The sequence below is a fragment of the Dasypus novemcinctus genome, chromosome 27, assembly GCF_030445035.2.
Source record: "Dasypus novemcinctus isolate mDasNov1 chromosome 27, mDasNov1.1.hap2, whole genome shotgun sequence".
In the NCBI taxonomy this organism is placed as follows: domain Eukaryota; kingdom Metazoa; phylum Chordata; class Mammalia; order Cingulata; family Dasypodidae; genus Dasypus; species Dasypus novemcinctus.
In genome coordinates this window covers 28,729,728-28,749,130 of record NC_080699.1, presented here as the reverse complement: position 1 = coordinate 28,749,130, position 19,403 = coordinate 28,729,728, and the positions used below count along the sequence as shown (strand labels likewise).

General features: G+C 40.2%; 1 protein-coding gene across 3 annotated transcripts in view; it reads right to left on the bottom strand.

Annotated features, from left to right (window-relative positions):
• Nucleotides 1-1,209: 1,209 nt before the first annotated feature.
• Nucleotides 1,210-19,403, bottom strand: part of JHY (junctional cadherin complex regulator) — a 64,140-nt gene continuing 45,946 nt past the window's right edge. For all 3 annotated transcript variants that reach the window (XM_058289039.2, XM_058289041.1, XM_058289038.2), the window contains 4 exons: nt 16,153-16,447; nt 4,487-4,567; nt 3,569-3,697; nt 1,210-1,674 (listed from right to left, as the gene is read on the bottom strand). In XM_058289039.2, coding sequence (XP_058145022.1) covers nt 1,477-1,674; nt 3,569-3,697; nt 4,487-4,567; nt 16,153-16,447 — 703 coding nt within the window. In that variant the 3' untranslated portion in view covers nt 1,210-1,476. The remainder of the gene's footprint in view (nt 1,675-3,568; nt 3,698-4,486; nt 4,568-16,152; nt 16,448-19,403) is intronic.

Genomic DNA, 19,403 nt, shown 5'->3' with positions numbered 1-19,403 from the left:
TTCTGAGATCCATAAAAGCTTCAGATTGCCACATCCTCCTAAAAATGCAGTGCCCATCTCATACAGAAAATAGGTAAAAGTGAAACCCTTCTGCAATTATTTTAAGACCTGGGAATTTTATGAAGTTCTTTCTGTTTCAGAAGTTGAAAAAGTAAAAATTTGTTAATATTTGCATTCAGTGGTAAACTATAGAATGCTTTTATCTTATCTAATATATTTTGCATGTGAAAGTGCACATTTGGCACAATATTTTAGAATATTTGTGATGGCAAGATGTCTAAAAATTTATCCACCTGGATTACAGAGCTTTGATAAAGTGTTCCTCTCCAGAGGTGCCTGAATTGGGCATTTCTGTATTTGTTGGAGGATTTCTAATTAGTGTCTTCATGCTCTGTTAGAAAAACATTGTGGTTTGTTCTACTTGAATGGATACACCCTTATTTTTTTTTCAGTTTTATATATGGACCCTTTGCCAAATTTAGAGGTTTTAATAATGTTTTTGAAACATTATTTCAGAATTTATTGATGATTAGTCCAATGTGAGTTCATTTTTAGTAGGAACTGAAGTGTTCATACTTAAAAATTTTCTTATTGGGACAGTAAGAGAGAAACACTAGTAGATAAACTTCTCTCTAAGTCACTTCATGGTTTTTACTATTCTAAGGAAGAGAAGAGAGAGCTTAAGTGATATTCTACTATAAAACTATTGTGACAAGTAACAGAAGAAATTTTAGCATCGAGGTGAAGAAAGTGGCCACAGTAGTTGCTGAGGGCAGGGAGAGGGTAGAAGAGAAGTGATGTGGGGGCATTTTTGGGAATATCATTCCTTAATGATATTGCAAGGTCAGATGCTGGACTTTATATATCCTGCCATAACCCACTGAATGTACGGGGGGAGAGTGCAAACTACAGGGTAAACTATTATCTGTGTAGTGCAGCAGTGCCCCAAAATGTGTTCACCGAGTGCGATGAGTGTGCCACAATGATGAGGGAGGTTGTTGGTGTGGGAGGAGTGAGGTGGGGGTGGGGTGGGAGGTATACAGGAACCTCATATTTTTTAATGTAACATTTTTTTTTGTGATGTATATATCTTCAAAAAATACAATTTATAAAAATGATGTGGTGGGGGGTGGGGAGTGGGTTATATGATCCATTAACTTTAATTTAAAAAAAAAAAGTTAAAAAAAAAAAAGAAACCAAAAGACCCAATAAAAAACCAAAAGGCTTTATTCTCTAGCTCTTCTTCAGCCCAAATTTTAAATTTGGAAATAAATAATTTTTAAAAACACATCTTCCTAGAAAGCAAAATATGGTCTCATATATAGGGCCCCATAATTTAAATCTTGCAACAAAGCAAACATAGACCACCGTTGATGATAATGGGAGGTTGCCACTCTTGATGTGGCCAGGTTGGTTGGCGCTCCTTTTCTCCATGCCCACTGCCTTAGGGATTCTGGTCTCCTACCCATGTGCTAGCTATACAATGTGAAGGACTTTGAAAGCAGCCACAGCCTGTTTTTCCCTTTCATGTCTGTTCTGCAGAATTTCTAGCAGTGGGATTTCAGGTAAATTTTCTTCTTTTCCAACATAGACTGGATTTTTTTTTCCTTTTGCTGCTTGATCAGTCCGATTTGACGATTTGGGTTTGGGGATGGTCTTAGCGTATTCCAAAGCCTAAAAACATAAAGAAAAAATGTTATTTGAAACAGGAAGTGAGCCTGGGATTCCTTATATTAAGTCTAGTCTTAGGAAAAGCTTATTTATAATATAAATGGAGACTATTGCTACAATAACTTACCTAAGATAAAGACGTAAATAGAGATCAGATGGGAAATGTAAATAATGCAATATAACACACAGTTCAAATGAAATAAATTAGCCACAAAACAATATGCTGTGAAAAAGAAAAGAGATGAGGAATGATACATAGAGTTATGCCCTTGAGATGTTTTTTTCAAGTATTTGAAAATAGATGATCTAATCTGTTTGCTCTTCTTTAGTTTCTGGCAGTCTGATTAAAACCAAACTTCCAATAAAGAGACTGTAACAGATCTTTCCATCCAAAGAGGATTAGTTACAGCTTGAGACAAAGACATTGCTTTAGCTGATATAAAATTGGGCCTCCATTAAATCAACTATTCTTGTTCCTAGGCTTTTAGTAATCTAAAAAGTATTAAAGGGCAAAAATTACTATTTTTATTTTCTTTAGAATGTCTACAGAAATCTAGATGCTGACAAAAGGCAGTTTTTGGGGGTTTGTGTGTGATTTTAGTGCTGAAAGGCATTACAGTGGAATAGAATTTTAAAATCTGCCATTATATCAGTTTTGTATTTTTTTCCATTTTAAAGAAATTTATTGAAGTATATCATTCGTACACAAACAAACATAAACCAAGTGTATGGTAAAAGCTGTGAACTTACAAAACAAACATACGTACCATCATACAAGGCTCGCATATGTCACCACATACTAATACCTAGAGTTTTGTATTTTAATAAGGGTTCTGGTTTGCTGAATTGGGAATGGGTAGTATATTTAGGTCTTGGAAGTGGTGGGGGGGGGAGTAGCTCCAAGACAGAAAAACACAAGACTTATCAATGTGTGTAGAAAACGTCTATAGGAATTTCTAATTATATATATATATATGTATATATGTGTATATGTGTATATATGTATATATGTATATATATATATTTTTTTTTTCTTTGAATCTCTTCATGAACAATAATGGGTTGAGGAAAAAAGAAAAAGTGGCACCATGGAGACTCAGCCAAGTGGCTTGATGTCTTCAAAGTCTGAGGAAGAAAGGCAATAAATAGAAAATATGGTCATCATCTGTCAAAAAGAACATGAAGTTCAAATTCCAAAAAGCACCAAGGATCACTTGTCCCTCATGCAATGGGTCCCACATCCTCATTGGGATTAGAGAGACCTATTGAGGCAGAGGCTTGCACTGTAAAGCTCTGCAACTCTACAGTACATATTTCATTGGCATCATGCATCATGGTTGGGGGCCATCTGGGATCGAGAACATTCTGTATTTTATGAAATCGTTTTTCTTGATAGAAGAGCCTATGCATTATCGTCCTTAAGGGAAAATGTAAGGGAATCAGCTTGAAGAAACAGTAAAGAAATTTTCTTTGACATAGGAACTAATCAATAGCAAGAACATACTGATTTCCTTAAAACTTACTTAATGGTAGAGAATGAAATTCAGTTATTCAGGTTTAAATTTGATCAGATTTATCAGGATTGCTAGTTTTTAAAAAATCGCTTGATATTTTAATTTTTATATGTGACAGACTTAATATACCACATTGGGAAGAAAACATGAAGGGGACTAGAGACAATGAACTTCAGGAAAAAAAAATGGCTTCGTCACCTGTGTGTGTGTGTGTGAGGATTATGTGAGTATCTGAGCAATGGGCAGCTGCACGAATAGAAGTAGCTAAAACATCTCCTGTGTTGAAAAAATGTGATGGATTTATCTTAGTTAAGAAGTAACCAAAGTTTCCTTTTGATTTAATTTTGACTGAAAAAGTAAAGGTCTTTTTGAGAATGTCTTACCTTCTGCCGAGGGATGGCAGATTTATTCTCGGTTTTTGCTGTTTGTGGTTTTGACAGACTGGACAGTGCCTTCATGTTGTATTCCTTAACTTGTTGTGCATATTCCTTTTGCTGTATTAATTTTTGCATCTGTTCAGAGTAAAAAGTTATTAGTGACGAATCACTGGTCCTACTAGAGCTCTCTGTCCTCTATGTAAAGTGACACTAGTTTTGGAGAGCTAGGCCTCTCAGATCACTGGCACAGGAGAGATGGAGTAAGATGACAGCAGCTAAGTGGTCAAGTTAATGTTTTTTCTAGAAACAGTCTTCCTCTGAGGAGGGACGGCACTGCAGTAGTGTACCCCAGTGTTCCCTTAAAAGTGGCTAAATCACATTCAGCCCCTTCTTTGCTGCATTTACCCAATTTATTTTAATTTTTGCTTCTAACTTTGAACTATCCTCTCTTTTTATGTCTTGAGTGCAACTGCAGTTAAAACACATTAAATGAAGATCTCCTTTCACTGGAGGAAAGAGAACAAAGTGGATGCACTTTTCAGGGGTTGGAAAACTCATATCCTAAGTGTTTTCTTTGTAGCCACTCTTCAAAATTATCAAGATAATTCTATCAGGAAAGACCAACATCCACGTATTACACACATTTCCTTTCATGTGCACGTGTGCCATTTTTCTGTTCAGGCCTTCAAAAACTGACTAAAAGATGGATACATAAAACAACATTGGCTAAGTATTTTTATGTTACAGAATAAAGATCATCTGGGTCTCTATTACCCAGGCTATTTCAGAAGGATCTCTATTCAGAGTGAAGCATTTGAATAAGGACTTGCTATGGGGTGCAGGGCGGGCATCTTTATATAGTTTTGCTAAAAGACAAATTGACTGCAACCAAGTTGGAAAACACCTTATGTCCATCACACTCACTTTGTCTTTGATGGACTCAAAGTCAGGTCCAAGGCCTCCAAGCTTCACGTCTCTTTTCTGATAACCTTTCAGCTTGGAACTCTAAAAATGGAATCACAGAGATAGTTCCCTTTAAGTAAATGTATATTTCCCCCAAGTTGTGATAGCTACATAAGATAGGGAAGAAGGAAAATGAAAAATGAAACTGTGTGGACTAGTCATTGGAATGTGGGTGTATAGCCTGAAAATTCTTTCACGTTAATGGTTGTTGCTGATAATAGACTCTTCAGTTTTTTTGGGTTTTTTTTTTTAAGGAGGTACTGGGGATTAAACCAGGGACTGTGTACATGGGAAGCAGATGCTCAACCACTGAGCTACACTTGCTCCCCAGTAATAGACTCTTAGTGGATTTGTAGCTGGTTACCTAATATGTGCTAACTTTACTTCTGCAATAAAACAAAAATTGAACTGTGGAAAATCAGAAATAAAAATTTTCAAGCTAAGAACTTCCCATTCTATTATTGTTTTTTTTTTTTTTGTCATTAAAAAATTAAGAAGTCGTAGGTCTACAGAATAATCATGCAGAAAATAGAGTTCCTGTATGCCTCCTGCACACTTGTGGTTTTCCCTATTATTAACACTTTGAACCAGTCAGTGTGGTACCCTTGTTACATTTGATGAAAGAATATTTTGGTAATTGTACTAACTATAGTCTATAGTTTACATTAGGTTTCATTGTTTCTGACATACTCTCATCTTTTTTTAAAAATTTTTATTCTAATAACTTGTATACAACCTAAAATTTCCCCTTCTAACCTTATTCAAGTATATATTTCAGTGCATTTAATTTCATTCACAATGTTGTGCTACCATTACTACTATCCATTACCAAAACTTTTCCATTACTCGAAGTGGAAATTCTGTACCTATTAAGCATTAACTCCCCATTCCCTACCCCTACGCAGGCCCCTGGTAATCTATATTCTAGTTTCTGACTCTATGAATTTACTTATTCTAATTATTTCATATCAATCAGATCATAAGTACTTCTCTTTTGATGTTTGGCTTATTCACTCAACACTGATGACTTTAAAGTTCATCCTTTCTTGCAGGTATCAGAACGTCATTCCTTTCCATGGCTGAATAATATTCTATTTTATGGCTATACCATTTGGTTTATCCATTCATCTGTTGATGGACACTTGAGTTGCTTCCATCTTTTGGCAGTTATGAATAAATGCTGCTCTAAACATCTGTGTGAAATATCTGTTTCAGTCCCTGCTTTAAATATTTTTGGGTATATACCTAGTAGTGGGATTGCTGGGTCAAATGGTATTTTTCTATACTTAACTTTCTGAGGAACCACCAAACTATTTTCCACAGCAGATGTACCATTTTACATTCCCATTTACAATGAATTAGTGTTCCGAATTCTCCATATCCTCTCTAACACTTGTTATTTTCTGATTTTTAAAAATAGTAGCGATTCTAGTGGATGTGAAATGGGATCTCATTGTCATTGTGATTTGTAGTTCCTTAATGACTAATGATGTTAGCCATTAGAAAAATGTCTGTTTAAGTCTTTTGTTCATTTTTAAAATACATGTCAGGTCTAACTGTTGTTTGTCTTTTTTGTTGTTGAACTGTAACATTCTTTATACATTGTGGATATTAAATCCTTGTCGGGATAGTAGATGTAGCTCAGTGTTTGAACGCCTGCTTCCTATGTACCTCCTTAAAAAAAATTCTTGTTGGATATGTGGCTTCCAAGTATTTTCTCCCATTCTGTAGGCTGTCTTTTTACTTTCATGAGGAAGACCTTTGATGTATAAAAGTTTTAAATTTTGATCAAGTCCCATTTATCTAGTTTTGCTTTTGTTGCTTGTGCTTCTGCGTAAAGTCTAAGAAACCACTGCCTAACACAGAGTCCTGAACATGCTTCCCTAAGCTTTCTTCTAGGAGTTTTACAGATTTGATTGTTACATTTAGGTCTTTGATGTATATTTTGAGTTAAATTTTGTTTATGGTCTGATGTAGGGGTCTACCTTCCTTCTTATGCATATGTGGGTCAGTTTTTCCAGCACCATTTGTTGAAGTGACTCTTCTGTCCCTAGTGAATGGACTTGGCACCCTTGTCAAAAATCAATGGGCAGGGAGTGGATGTGGCTCAATAGTTGGGTACCCACCTCCCACATGAGAGGTCCGAGGTTCAGTTCCCGGTTCCTCTTAAAGAAGATGGGCAGATACAACAAGCTGACACAATAAGCTGATGCAAAAAGCTAATGAATGAGCAGACACAACAAATAGGGAGTGGATCTGGCTCAAGCAGTTGGGCACCCATCTTTCACATGGGAGGTCCCAGGTGCCTCCTAAGGAAGATGAGTATAGACAACGAGTGGACACAATGAGCAGAGACAATGAGCAGACACAGTGAGAAGACAATGAGCAGACAGACGAGGGCGCCATCTGAGTGTGGGGGGGATCAACTGGCTATCTATGTTAGGGCTTATTTCTAAACTCTCAATTTGATTCCATTGGTCTATATGTCTGTCCTTGTCAGTGCCACATTGTTTTGGTTATTGTAGTTTTGTAATAAGTTTTAACATTGGGAAGTGTGAGTCCTTGACTTCATTCTTTTTTTTCAAGATGGATTTTGCTGTTTTGGGGCACTTAACCTTCCATATAAATTTGATTATTGGCTTTTTTATTTCTGCAAGAAAGACCGTTGAGGGAGGCAGATGTGGCTCAAGTGATGAGCCTGTCATATGGGAAGACCCAGGTTTGATCCCTGGGGCCTACTGGTGAAAAAGAAGAAGAGAAAGCATGCCTGCATGGCAAGCCAAGTGCCTGCATGGTAAGCCAAGTGCCTGCGTGGTGGGCTGAGTGCCTGTGCAGTGAGTGCCCATGTGGCGAGTAGAGTGCCCACATGGTGAGCCGAGTGCCCACATGAGTGCCCACATGGTAAGCCAAGTGCCTGCGTGGTGGGCTGAGTGCCCGCATGGTGAGCCAAGTGCCCACGTGAGTGCCTGCGTGGTAAGCCAGTGCCTGCATAGTGAACCAGTGCCCATGTGGGGAGGTGAGTGCCTGTACAAGTGCCTGTGTGCCGAACCAAGTGCCCGCATGGTGAGGCATGGTAAGCCAGTGCCCACATGGTGAGCCAAATGCCCATGTGGCAAGCTGAGCATCCACATGGTGAGCCACTGCCTGCACAAGTGAGTCATGCAGCAAGATGATGATGCAACAAGAGAGACCAAGGGGAGAGTCAAGGTGAAGCACAGCAGAGACTAAGAACTAAGGGGCACAATTGATAGGGAACCCCTCTCCATATCAGAGGTCCCCAGGATCAAATCCTGGTGAATCCTGGAGAAAGATGAGAAGAAAAGAAAAAAAGAGAAAAAGATATGGAAGATAACACAGCAAATGGACACAGACAGCAAGAACAGCAGGTGGGGGAGGGGGAAGAGGGAGGAGAAGGGGGAAAAAAGACAGTTGGGATTTTGATTGGGATTGCTCTGAATCTATAAATTGCTTTGGATAGAACTGACATCGTAACAATATTCTTCAGTCCATGAACACAGAATGTGGTTCCATTTATTCAGGTCTTCTTTGATTTCTTTTAGCAATTTTTTGTACTTTTCTATGTATAAGTCCTTTACATCCTTAAATATATATTCCTGATATTAGATCTATTAATTCCTTAATTGTAAATGGATCTTTTCCTTGCTTTTCTCTTAGACTGTTCATTACTAGTATATAGAAACACTACTGATTTTTGCATGTTGATCTTTTACCCTTTAACTATTTATGAATAATGAATTTGAAAAATGAATTCATTTTTCAGCTCTAGTAGCTTTTGTTATGGCTTTTTCAGGATTTTCTGGAGTAGGAGTGTGTCATCTGCAAAAAGGGATGGTTTTTCTTCTTTCTTTCTAATTTGAATACCTTTTATTTCTTTTTCCTTCCTAATTGCTCTGGCTAGAACATCCAGTGCAATTCTGAATAGCAGTGATGACAAAGGGCATCCTTGTCTTGTTCCTGGTCTTAGAGGGAAAGCTTACAGTCTTTCACAATTGCATATGATGTTAGCCGTGAGTTTTTCATATATGCCCTTTATCATATTGAGGAAGTTTCCTTCTATTTCTAGATTTCTACATCTTATTAAGAAAGAGTGCTATGTTTTTGTCAAATGACTTTTCTGCATCAAATGAGGTGATCCTGTATTTTTTCGCCCTTCATTAGATTAATGTGGTATATTTCACTTAATGATTTTCTTGTGTTGAACCATCCTTGCATTCCTGGAATAAATCCCACTTGATCATGGTCTATAATTCTTTTAATGTATTGTTGGATGAGCTTGCTAGTATTTTGTTAAAGATTTTTGCATTTATATTCTTAAGGGATATTGGTCTGTAATTTTCTTTCCTTTTAGTATTTTTACCTGGCTTTGGTAGTAGGATAATGTTGACCTTATAGAATGAGTTAGGTTGTGTCCTCTTCTCTTCAGTTTTTTGGAGGATCTTGAGCAGAATTGGTATTAATTCTTGGACTGTTTGGTAAAATTCCTCCAAATGTTGAACCTTCACCATGTCCTAGGGATATGGGTTACTCTGATTATCTTTTGAAATAAATTTGTAGAAGTGGAACTATTGAGGCAAAATGATAAATATGCTAAAGGCCATCCATTAACAGTTCCATTAGCTAGTATAAGGATGCTCATTTGCCTAAGCCTTAATTACATTGGGTATTGTCAGATTTTTAAATCTTTCCAGATACCTTATATTCTGCAATGGCAAATTGGTGCTTTCTCTCACATATATGCCTTCTCTACCATTGTTTTGCAGATCACTAAATTGCTATGTATTTGCCCAAACTTAACCAATGGAAAGAAGGAAAGAAACCTGCTCATATCCAAGTCATAAATCCAGTTTGTACAAAGCTGATGAGAAAGAAGTGATCAGTGCCCAGAAATCACATTCTTAGCCTGAAGCAGCTTAAATTTTAATCATCTCACTAACTCATAAAAGACATATTGTGAAGCATGAGTAATTGCTCATTGTTTCCAGTTATAGTTCTTACTATCACCTCAAATAAACATCTTGGCTGTTATAGAAAACCAGAGCTGAGGGTCTACTATGACATAATGACATAAAAGGAAAGAGTAGGCTCCTAGGGGTCACCTCCTAATGCTATTGCATTTGTAATAGTGATGGGTCCTAGCAGAGGCTGTTCTCGGTGACAGGCAATGACAAATCCTGGATTTACTTAGGTTTGGCACACATGATTGTGATTGGTTCTCAGTGCTGCAATTTTGTTTGATCTCTCTCTCTCCATCAAAAATCTCTTTTTTTTTTGTAAAATAGCTTTATTGAGATCTTATTCCCATACCATAAAATTCACCCATTTGGAGTGTACAGTTCTTTGGTTTTGGTACACTCACTGAGCTGTCCAGTCACTGAGTGTGTCCACTCACCACAGTCCAACTTTAAGACATTTTGTCACCTCAAAAAGAAACCCCATATCCATTAGCAGTCACTCCTCATTTTCCCTCCTCCCAGCAGCTCTAGGCAACCACTAATCTATTTACTGTCTCTTCAGAAGTCCTCTGTGGTAAAATAATCCCCAGAATTTACTTTGATTTATCCTCCTTGGCTGTCACAAGACCAAAAGGTCACAAACAGCACAATGCAAAAAAAAAAAAAAAAAAAAAAAAAAAATTAAATCCACAGAGATGGTCCCGTTAAGTCTCCAAACATGGGGGGAACAAATTGGTAAATATAGATGTGTTCTCAAATCCCTGCTGGGATTTGCTGCTGGAGTCTTTGCAAAAACCAGACCTGCCTCTGAACTGGTGTTCACAGTTGTTCACTTTAACAGAGAATGGTACAGGACTAATTTAAACACAATTCTCAAGCCAGAGGAGTGGTTTCTATTGTAAATGTGGGACTAAGTGTGCCTGAAAGGAAAATGACATTGACTGTTCCATGAGGACTTGTTTCAACTGCTGTGGGGGACACTGCAGGGCTATTCTCTGGAACATTCCTCAGATGCATAAGTGTGAGAAAGTTACTGAAAAACAGGACAAAAAACAATGCCTCAAATACTAGGTAACAGCAAGTGAAGGAAATTTGCTCTGCAGTTGCTAAACTTAATCCCAATAAACCTCTTCTTGGAAGAATCAAGCAGCAAAACCCAGGTTGCCTGTGACAACAAACACATGAGTTAATTACTTCAGCTCAACACAGGGAACTCCTTAAGTGGTTATGTTGTCGTGGGCTGTGGTAGGTATTTTTATACGGCCCATCATCCCTTGCACTGTGTTCATCTATTGTGGTCTGACGTCTGCATTTAGTGGCATGGACAATGACTAGTATTCATAAATCGGTCATAACAGAACTGTTAGAAGGGACCAATGGGGCTTGGGTCTATTTTCTTCAGAAATCCTCAAAGTTTGAGTCTCTTGGAAGCCATGAGTTTTAATGTAACAAACGGGCATAACCTGGGTAATGATTCCTTCTGTCTGGGCCCCGGCTACCTGCTGGCCTATACAAAGAGCTCCGTTCTAAATCATTTTAGCTACTGCAATAGCGTAAAGGTCAAAGAGGACTTCTATATAATTGTCAGATGTGGGCTGAAGGTGATGGACTGAGAAAGAGGATACATATGGGTTGTAGCATTCCTGACAGCAGCAAGGGACAGATTTTCCCAATCAGAAAGGATTGGGAGGCAGTATTGGGAAATTCTCCTACCTTTTCTCTCCACTCCCATGCTCTTAGATTTCTGGTGCTACACACTGGAACTGGGGCCCTTCCCCCCACCTCTTCTCAGTAAAACATGATTTCAAAGAGGTTTTACTAGCAGAAGAAGGAAGGAAAAGGGAAACACTTATATGATGTCTATTATTTCTGGGGGACTAACATAGGGTTTTCAAACATTATTTCATTTAATGATCATGTCAAATATACAACAAGAACAACAATTTTGATTGTACATTTGAGGAAATAGGAGCTCAGGTGAATTAATAAGCTTGCCCCAGTCCCAGGGATATGAGAACTTGGGAATGACTGAGTCCATGATTTCCACTAAACCCTGCTGACTAAGAATTTAGTGTAAAAGTTAGCACTTTTAGCAGCAATCTGTGGTTGGCAACCCTGAAGTTCCCTTCTGAGTTAACATGTTTGAGCTTTTTTTTAGGTCCTGGAAGCTCATAAACTTTGGAGTGAGCAGGCTGTTGAGAATATGTTGGCTCCAATGCTCTAGATACATTTCCCTATAGAAATAGTATGTGTGATGGTTGGCTTCCTAGTCTAGTCTACAAAATCTCTTTATTATGAAGTACTTGGAAAAAGGACGAATAGTACTTTAGAACCTAACTGCCATGGAATGATCCTTCTGTGGAAGAAGAAGTCTCTGGAGATTCCAGAAACACATTTTTCCTTATTTCCAGTGGAAGTAAGGGTTCTCCCATCCCTGAGCCACTAGTTATGGTTTCCTCAGCCTCGACAGGGATTAGGGATCCCAGAAGATGGAGGATATGAGGGAGTGGGGTCAGAATAAGGAGTTCAAAGAGCCCTCAGGTGGGGGTGTGTGGAGGAGGTGTGGCAAGAATTCCAGATTGTGAGTGAGCTACAGGCACAGAGAGGGGACTCCAACGTGGAGAGCGACAGGAGTGGCTGGGGGGCTTCGTACTCCTCAACCACTCCACCACTCAGGTCATACCTCAGCCCCAAGCCAGTGCTCCTTTCCTTCTCCTTAACACAGCCTACTGTCTATTCCAGTCCAGCTTCCCCTCCTTCTCTTCAAGACCACCCCTTTTGTTTTTCTCTGAGCCCCACGTGAGCAGTCCACTGACTTCACAATCCCCTACCTTCTTGGAACATCTTGCATCTGCCCTGCATGCTGTAGCCAGATCTGTCCTCTCGAAAATACAAACCTGACCATGTTTCCAATTCTTCAGTGGCTTCCCTTGGCCTCCAGGATAAAGTCCTTCATCTTAGAATGATCAACAAGGTTCTCGAAGGCCTGGACTCTGCCTCTCCACCTCCATCTCACAGCGCTCCATCCCTCTCAGTTCAGTTACAGCAACATGGGCAAGCACCAGGTTGTCTCAAGCTTCAGAGCATTTGCTCATGCTGGTCCCTCTGTCTGAAATGCCCTTTCGATCTTTCTTCCACTAATGCTCAATCATCCTTTAAGCTCTATTCAGACTTCATCTCCTGAAGCTTGGCATGAACTCCCTGGTTGAGTTACATGACATATCCTCAGGTGGGGAGGTGCTGGGACTTCACAATATTCCCCAAGCGCTCCTCATTCCCTCTTTCTCTCTCCTCTTGGCTTATGACATTGTACTGATGCTATTTATATGCCTGTTTCCCTAGTTCCATTTAATTATAAATATCTCCTGGGGAAAGATCGCAGCTCATTCTTTTATTTTTTTGCCAGGAGGTGCCAGGGATTGAACCTAGGACCTCGTATGTGGGAAGCAGGCATTCAACCACTGAGCTACATCTGCTCCCCAATGAGAGTTGTTTTGTTCATTTGTTTAGTTTTTGTTTTTTTAGGAAGTACTGGGAATTGAACCCAGGACCTTGTACATGGGAAGCAGGCACTCAATCACTTGAGCTACGTCTGTTCCCCATGGCTCATTCATTTTGCATCCCAGCACCTACCACAGTTTCATGGTGGGAATTCAACCAATATATGTTGAACGTAACGCACGCTGCCTGATAGTGGATGTCCTTCTGGACAGAGACATTCCCCCAGCTACTGGTCTGCTCAGTTGAGTTCCTCCCCTAGAACTGCCCTCAGCCAAATGGAGCTGCTTCATCCAAGTTTACAACCCCTGCCTGGGGGCAGCCAGTGTCCTATGGCTGGACAAACCAAAGCCTGGGTCCCTTCAGAACCCCCATCAGACTGGCTGAGACGTCTGTTGCAACTGTATCACAATTCATCTTTTGTCCTCCACCCAGCCCTGCCTCTCTCACTCCCTTACTAAACCTATACACATATCACCATTTCAAAATCTCTTCTCGTGGAACCCAACTGAGCACAGGTCTATTGTTTGCAATCAGGTCTTTCTCTGCGGCACTGTGAAAACACAATGTGGTTTCCAGCTTTTCCCTTACCATTTGAAGCCTATTGGTTAATGGGAAAATGTAACGCAACATGCCAGGCACTGTTCATTTAATCATCCCAACAAGCCGATGAATTAGATATCTTGCTATTCCCATTTTACTCATGGGAACAATGAGGCCCAGAGAGATGAAGGGCTCCTGATAGTCCTTATTCTGTTCCCTTCACCACTGCACTCTGCTGTCCTTCACAGTGCAGTGGCAGTTTCACACTGGTGCCAATTACATTATTCACCTGGGCAGATGTCTTGCTATTCACCCGTGCAGGTAAGTTCAGTGAGTGAAAGCATGTGGGTTTAGGATGTTTTGGTGATAGGGTTAAGGGTTAATCTGACCAAAGGTCCAGGATTTTCCAGGAGAATTCTGCGTCATTGTTTTCAGTTCAACAAAGACACATTCATTAAAGGCATTAATCACTCCTTAAATCTTCACTATGCTTCCCAAGTAAACTCCCAAACTGGAGAGAAAAACCTGTGCTTGAAAAAGTTCAAAGTTAGTGGAGCAGGTGTAGCTCAGTGGTTGAGCCCGTGCTTCCCATGTACGAGGACCCGAGTTCAATTCCCGGTACCTCCTTAAAAAAAATAATAGTTCAAAGTTAGAAGCTAGCTAGAGGGCAGATAACAGGGCTGTGCTGGGAATGGCTTGTACCCCGAGCTGAGCAGGGATGCCTGTGTGTTTCCCAGGACCAAAGAAAGAACCTGGGAAGAGAACAAGCATGGGTCCATCATAAAGGGCTTGGACCGTACCTGGAAGAAGCATGGGGACAGGGAGACCCCTAAGGATCAAATTTGTTTGGGGTGACCAACAGAAGCTAGAAGCTGAGGAGACAGTGTGCAGTGCTGACTCGCGCAAGGAGTGCCGTGCCACGCGGGGGAGGAGCCCCACGCGCAAGGAGTGCGCCCCGTAAGGAGAGCCGCCCAGCGCGAAACAAAGTGCAGCCTGCCCAGGAATGGCGCCTCTCACAGGGAGAGCTGACACACAAGATGATGTAACAAAAAGAAACACAGATTCCCGTGCTGCTGACAACAACAGAAGCGGACAAAGAAGACGACGCAGCAAATAGACACAGAGAACAGACAACCGGGGTGGGGGGGGAGGGAGAGAAATAAATACATATCTTTAAAAAAAAAAGAAATGCAAATGGGCTATCCCACGAGGAACCCAGGAAGTGTTCCCAAGACCAGCAACTGGGCATCCAACACACAAAGGATTTGACTGCACTAGCCATCTGGACTGGCTCTTTTTCTTGAAGACTCCTTATGCACTGAGTTTGACCAGAAACAGTGGAAAACAGCCTTTCCCACTGTGTCTTCTGTGCTTGGGTTAGTTATACGATATCCTAAATAATGAGACAGTAAAGCTTTGAAATTCGTCTGGGCTTTTTAAAACCCGGGAGTTAACCAGGAGGAGCTTTGGGATATACTTAGATATCAGCTGCTGAAAAAAAAAAAAGCTATTTTATTATTTTATCCCCATGGAGTCCAGCTTTTTCAATAAACTGGTTATGTTTGTGCCCCTCCTTGTGCAAGTGGAGTTCTGGGATCTGTGATAGAATAGCATAGTGCAAATACAGGCTATGGAGTCAGACTAAGATAAAGTATCCTCCCCGACCCTGCACTGATAGCTGTGTGGCCTTGAAAATCTGCATCTCTCTGCACCTGTTTCCTTAGCTGGGAGAAATAATCATCTCAACAAAGTTGCTGTAAGAGTAAAATTTGATAGAATATGAAACTGAACTGGAAAACTTCGTAAACTGCACTGTCTAAAATTCATCAGTTTTATATATGAAGTTCATGGTGGCATTACATGAGTGGAAAACTGGAAACAATCAATGCTGTTCAGAAACAGAAGGATTAAATAAATTAGAGGACTTATATAAAGATTATAGCATATCTCTAAAAAGAAAAGACATTCCATTTTAGCTCCACCCCTGCAACTCAATTTTACTTATTTAACCATTGCGATCCCACGGGAAAGATTTAAGTGTCTAGACAGAGAACTCAGTAAGTTTAGCCCACATGACAGAGGAACACTGAGTCCTTGGCTATTCTGGTATTTTATTGCAGAAGCTGAGGTGAGAGTAGGGCCAAGGAGAGTCCTCTGGGGAAGAGGCGAGGAACGGATGGTGGGGGGAATGCAGAGGCAGCAGAGGCTTTCTCTCAGCCCTGCGATCTCTTCTTTTTGGATGTGAGAATGTAACTAGGGAGGCCCAGTCTAGGGTAGGGCTTGGGGGAAGGAGTGTGGGGGCTCCTCTGAGGAAGTGGGGGCCGAATGTCATCTTCCTGCAAATGTATCCCCTTCCCTGAGGTGAAGTGAGAAGGAGGTGGGGATGGGCATCTGTGGTAGCAACAGCTTCCAGGAAGAAGGGCGTGGGGGCAGCAACCCACCGAGCAGCAGTGGCTACGCAAACAAGTTCCTCCGAACTCCAGGCCACAGGGCAGGTGGCAGCTCAGGGCCGACCACGCCCACTCTAGGGTGATACCTAAGAGGTATGAAAATCCAGGTCTATCTACATTACCAAAATCAGAATGTTAGTTGGTAAGATGCTGCTGTTATTACCTTAATGGCGCTCCTTTTCCTGTGCTTTTTTCCTTTGTCCAGTTGAAACAGATAGCCTTCAGAATTGCTACGACTAAGTTTCGCTTGGTTTCTTTGGCTTCTCATTGAACTGAGTTGGGACACACTTTCTACCCTTGACAGTATAGGGGGCAACGTGACGCTGGGCATGGCCCCCTCGCCGGGCTGCACCTCCGTCAGCTGCATCAGGGCTTGCTGGTGCTGCTCCATGATCTGCGTGAGCTGCGTATCTGGAGAAGCTCGAACAGGTTGGCTGTCAGAGGAAGAATGGAATTTCCTTGATGGGGGAAAAAAGAAAGCATGAACCTGTTAATAAAGCCTAGCTACATAAGACATCTAGACTAAAAAGCCTTTATGAAGTATTAATTTGATGTATTTATTACTCCCCAAATAAAATGAATGATCTTTAGCGTAATCTTTTCATGGATACATTAATTTCTCAACTTAAAATCCTCCTCAAGTTACTGAAGGATGGAAGAAAGACTGTGAGGCAAAGACAGTAATAAACAATTGGGTCCATCTAAAAGTTCATTGACTTTATACTACAATAAAAAGCAATGACTAAATTTGGAGGTGTAAGGTGGTTTAAAATGATATGTAGCATAGGGAGCATGACTGGATCAAACCAATCTAATGATTTTAGAACATGTTTTGCATGAGAGTAGAAATAGTAATTTAACTCTGGAGTAGCTAAGTGTGTAAGTTTTGTTTTTGTTTTTCAAGACAGAAAGAGTATATATTTTCAAGCCAGAAGAGGGAAAAAGAAAAAAAGAAAACTTCACCAGTTTGATAGAAGATATAAAAGAAATAAGGAAGCATAGAAAAAGTAGGGTAACTAAGATGGGAGAAGGAAATCTACATAATCCAAATGTATGACTACCACAATAAATGTAGGCAGTTTGAACTCACTAGTTAAAAATGAGTTTAATACTACATTAAAAAAAAACCAAAATCCAGCAATAAATTGGTCAAAAGAGATAGACCTAATTCCTAAGAAACAGAAAAGTTTAAAGATGATGGGGAAAAAAAACAAACTAATCCAATACCAATAAAAAGGTAGGTAATATATTAAATTAGATGACAGAGTTTAAATCAAGAATTATAATTAGGGAAAGAAATATTCATTCCATTATGATTAAAAGAATTCACCAGCAAGATATATCAATTTTAAATATGTATGCATCTAATAACATAACTTCAAAATACATAAAACAAAAATTGAAAGAATTGTGGGACAAAATAGGCAATTCCAAACATAAGGAAATATTAATTTGTCAGTTTCAGTAACTGATACATCATACAAATGTAATCAGATGGTAAGAGATTTGAATGACATATTTAGCAAGCTTACTCTAATGGAAATATACAGAATGTTACATTGTACAATTGCAGAGTACATATTCTTCAAACACATGAGGAATATTTGGGAAAACTGACCAAATATTAGGCCAATAAGCAAGTATCAAGAAAAGAAATCAAGTAACTGACATAATATAGACTATATTGTACAATAATGCAATTTTATGAGAAATATACCAATGTGAATATCTAAAATAACCTAATACACTTGATATTTATAAACACACTTCCAAATAACTGATGAGTCAAAGAGGAAATCATAATAGAAATTAGAAAACATTTAGAACTAGATAATAATGAAAATACTACATATTAAATCTTGTGGGATGCATGAAAGTATACTTAGAGGGAAATTTATAAGTTTATACTTGAAAAGAAGAAAGACTTAAAAATAGTAAGCTGGCAGTGGACTTGGCCCAGTGGTCGGGGCGTCTGTCTACCACACGGGAGGTCTGCGGTTCAAACCCCGGGCCTCCTTGACCCGTGTGGAGCTGGCCCACGCGCAGTGCTGATGCGTGCAGGGAGTGCCCTGCCACACAGGGTGTCCCCCGCGTGGGGGGGCCCCACATGCAGGGAGTGCGCCCCATGGGGAGAGCTGCCCAGCGTGAAAGAAGGTACAGCCTGCCTAGGAATGGCGCCACGCACATGGAGAGCTGACACAACAAGATGACGCAACAAAAGGAAACAGAATCCTGTGCCGCTGACAACAACAGAAGCGGACAAGGAAGAACACGCAGCAAATAGACATGGAGAACAGACAACTGGGGTGGGGGGGGGAGGGGAGAGAAATAAATAAATAAATCTTAAAAAAGAAAAAGTAAGCTAAGGGAAGTGAATGTGGCTCAAGTGATAAGGCCTCCACCTACCATATAGGAGGACCCGGGTTTGATCCCTGGGGCCTCCCAGTGAAGAAGAAGAGAAAGCGTGCCTGCGCAGTGAGCCAGTGCCCACACAGGGAGCCGAGTGCCTGTGCAAGTGCCCGCGTGAGTGCCTGCATGGTGAGCCAGTGCCCGCGTGTTGAGCCAGTGCCTGTGCACTAGTGAGTCACACAGCAAGATGATGATGCAATAAGAGAGAGACGAAAGGTAGAGTCAAGGTGAAGCACAGCAGAGACCAGGAACTGAGGTGGCACAATTGACAGGAACCTCTCTCCACATCAGAGGTCTGCAGGATCGAATCCCTCCGAATCCTAGAGGAGAAAGATGAGAAGAGAAGACACAAAAGAGAAATAGATACAGAAGGTCACATAGTGAATGGATACAGACAGCAGAAATAGCAGAGCAGGGGCGGGGGAGGGGAAAATAAATACATCTCTTTTAAAAAAGGCAAAAAAGATGACAATTAAAAAAAATAGTGAGCTAAGCATTTAAGTCAGAACTTAGTGGGAACAAACCCAAAAGAGTAAGCCCAAAGAATGTAAAGGAAGAAAATAAAAGAGCAGAGACTGATGAAGCAGAAAACAAAAAGGAAATATAGAGGAGCAATACATGCAAAAGTTATTTTGAAAAGACAAAAGAGACAACTCTTTGGCAAGACTGATCAAGAAAAAGAGTGAGAAAGCACAAATGACCGCTAATGGATACTTCTGGGTTAGGATGTCAGAACAGATTTTTACTTCGAATGGAAATTTCTATTCCTGTCATGGTCTAGACCAAAGAGAAGGTACACGCACTAACCTGCAGCAAAGCATCCTGCAGGCAGCTGGTCACCATGTGACATTTTACCTATTCCAAAAAGAAAATGAAATAAAAATGGATGGGAGAAACAGCGAACCCTAACTTTGAATACAAACAGTATATTTGATATACAAAGTGTATATCGAATGGACATTTCCACTCAGAGAAGAGAAATAATTCAAATAACGTTGGTCAGAA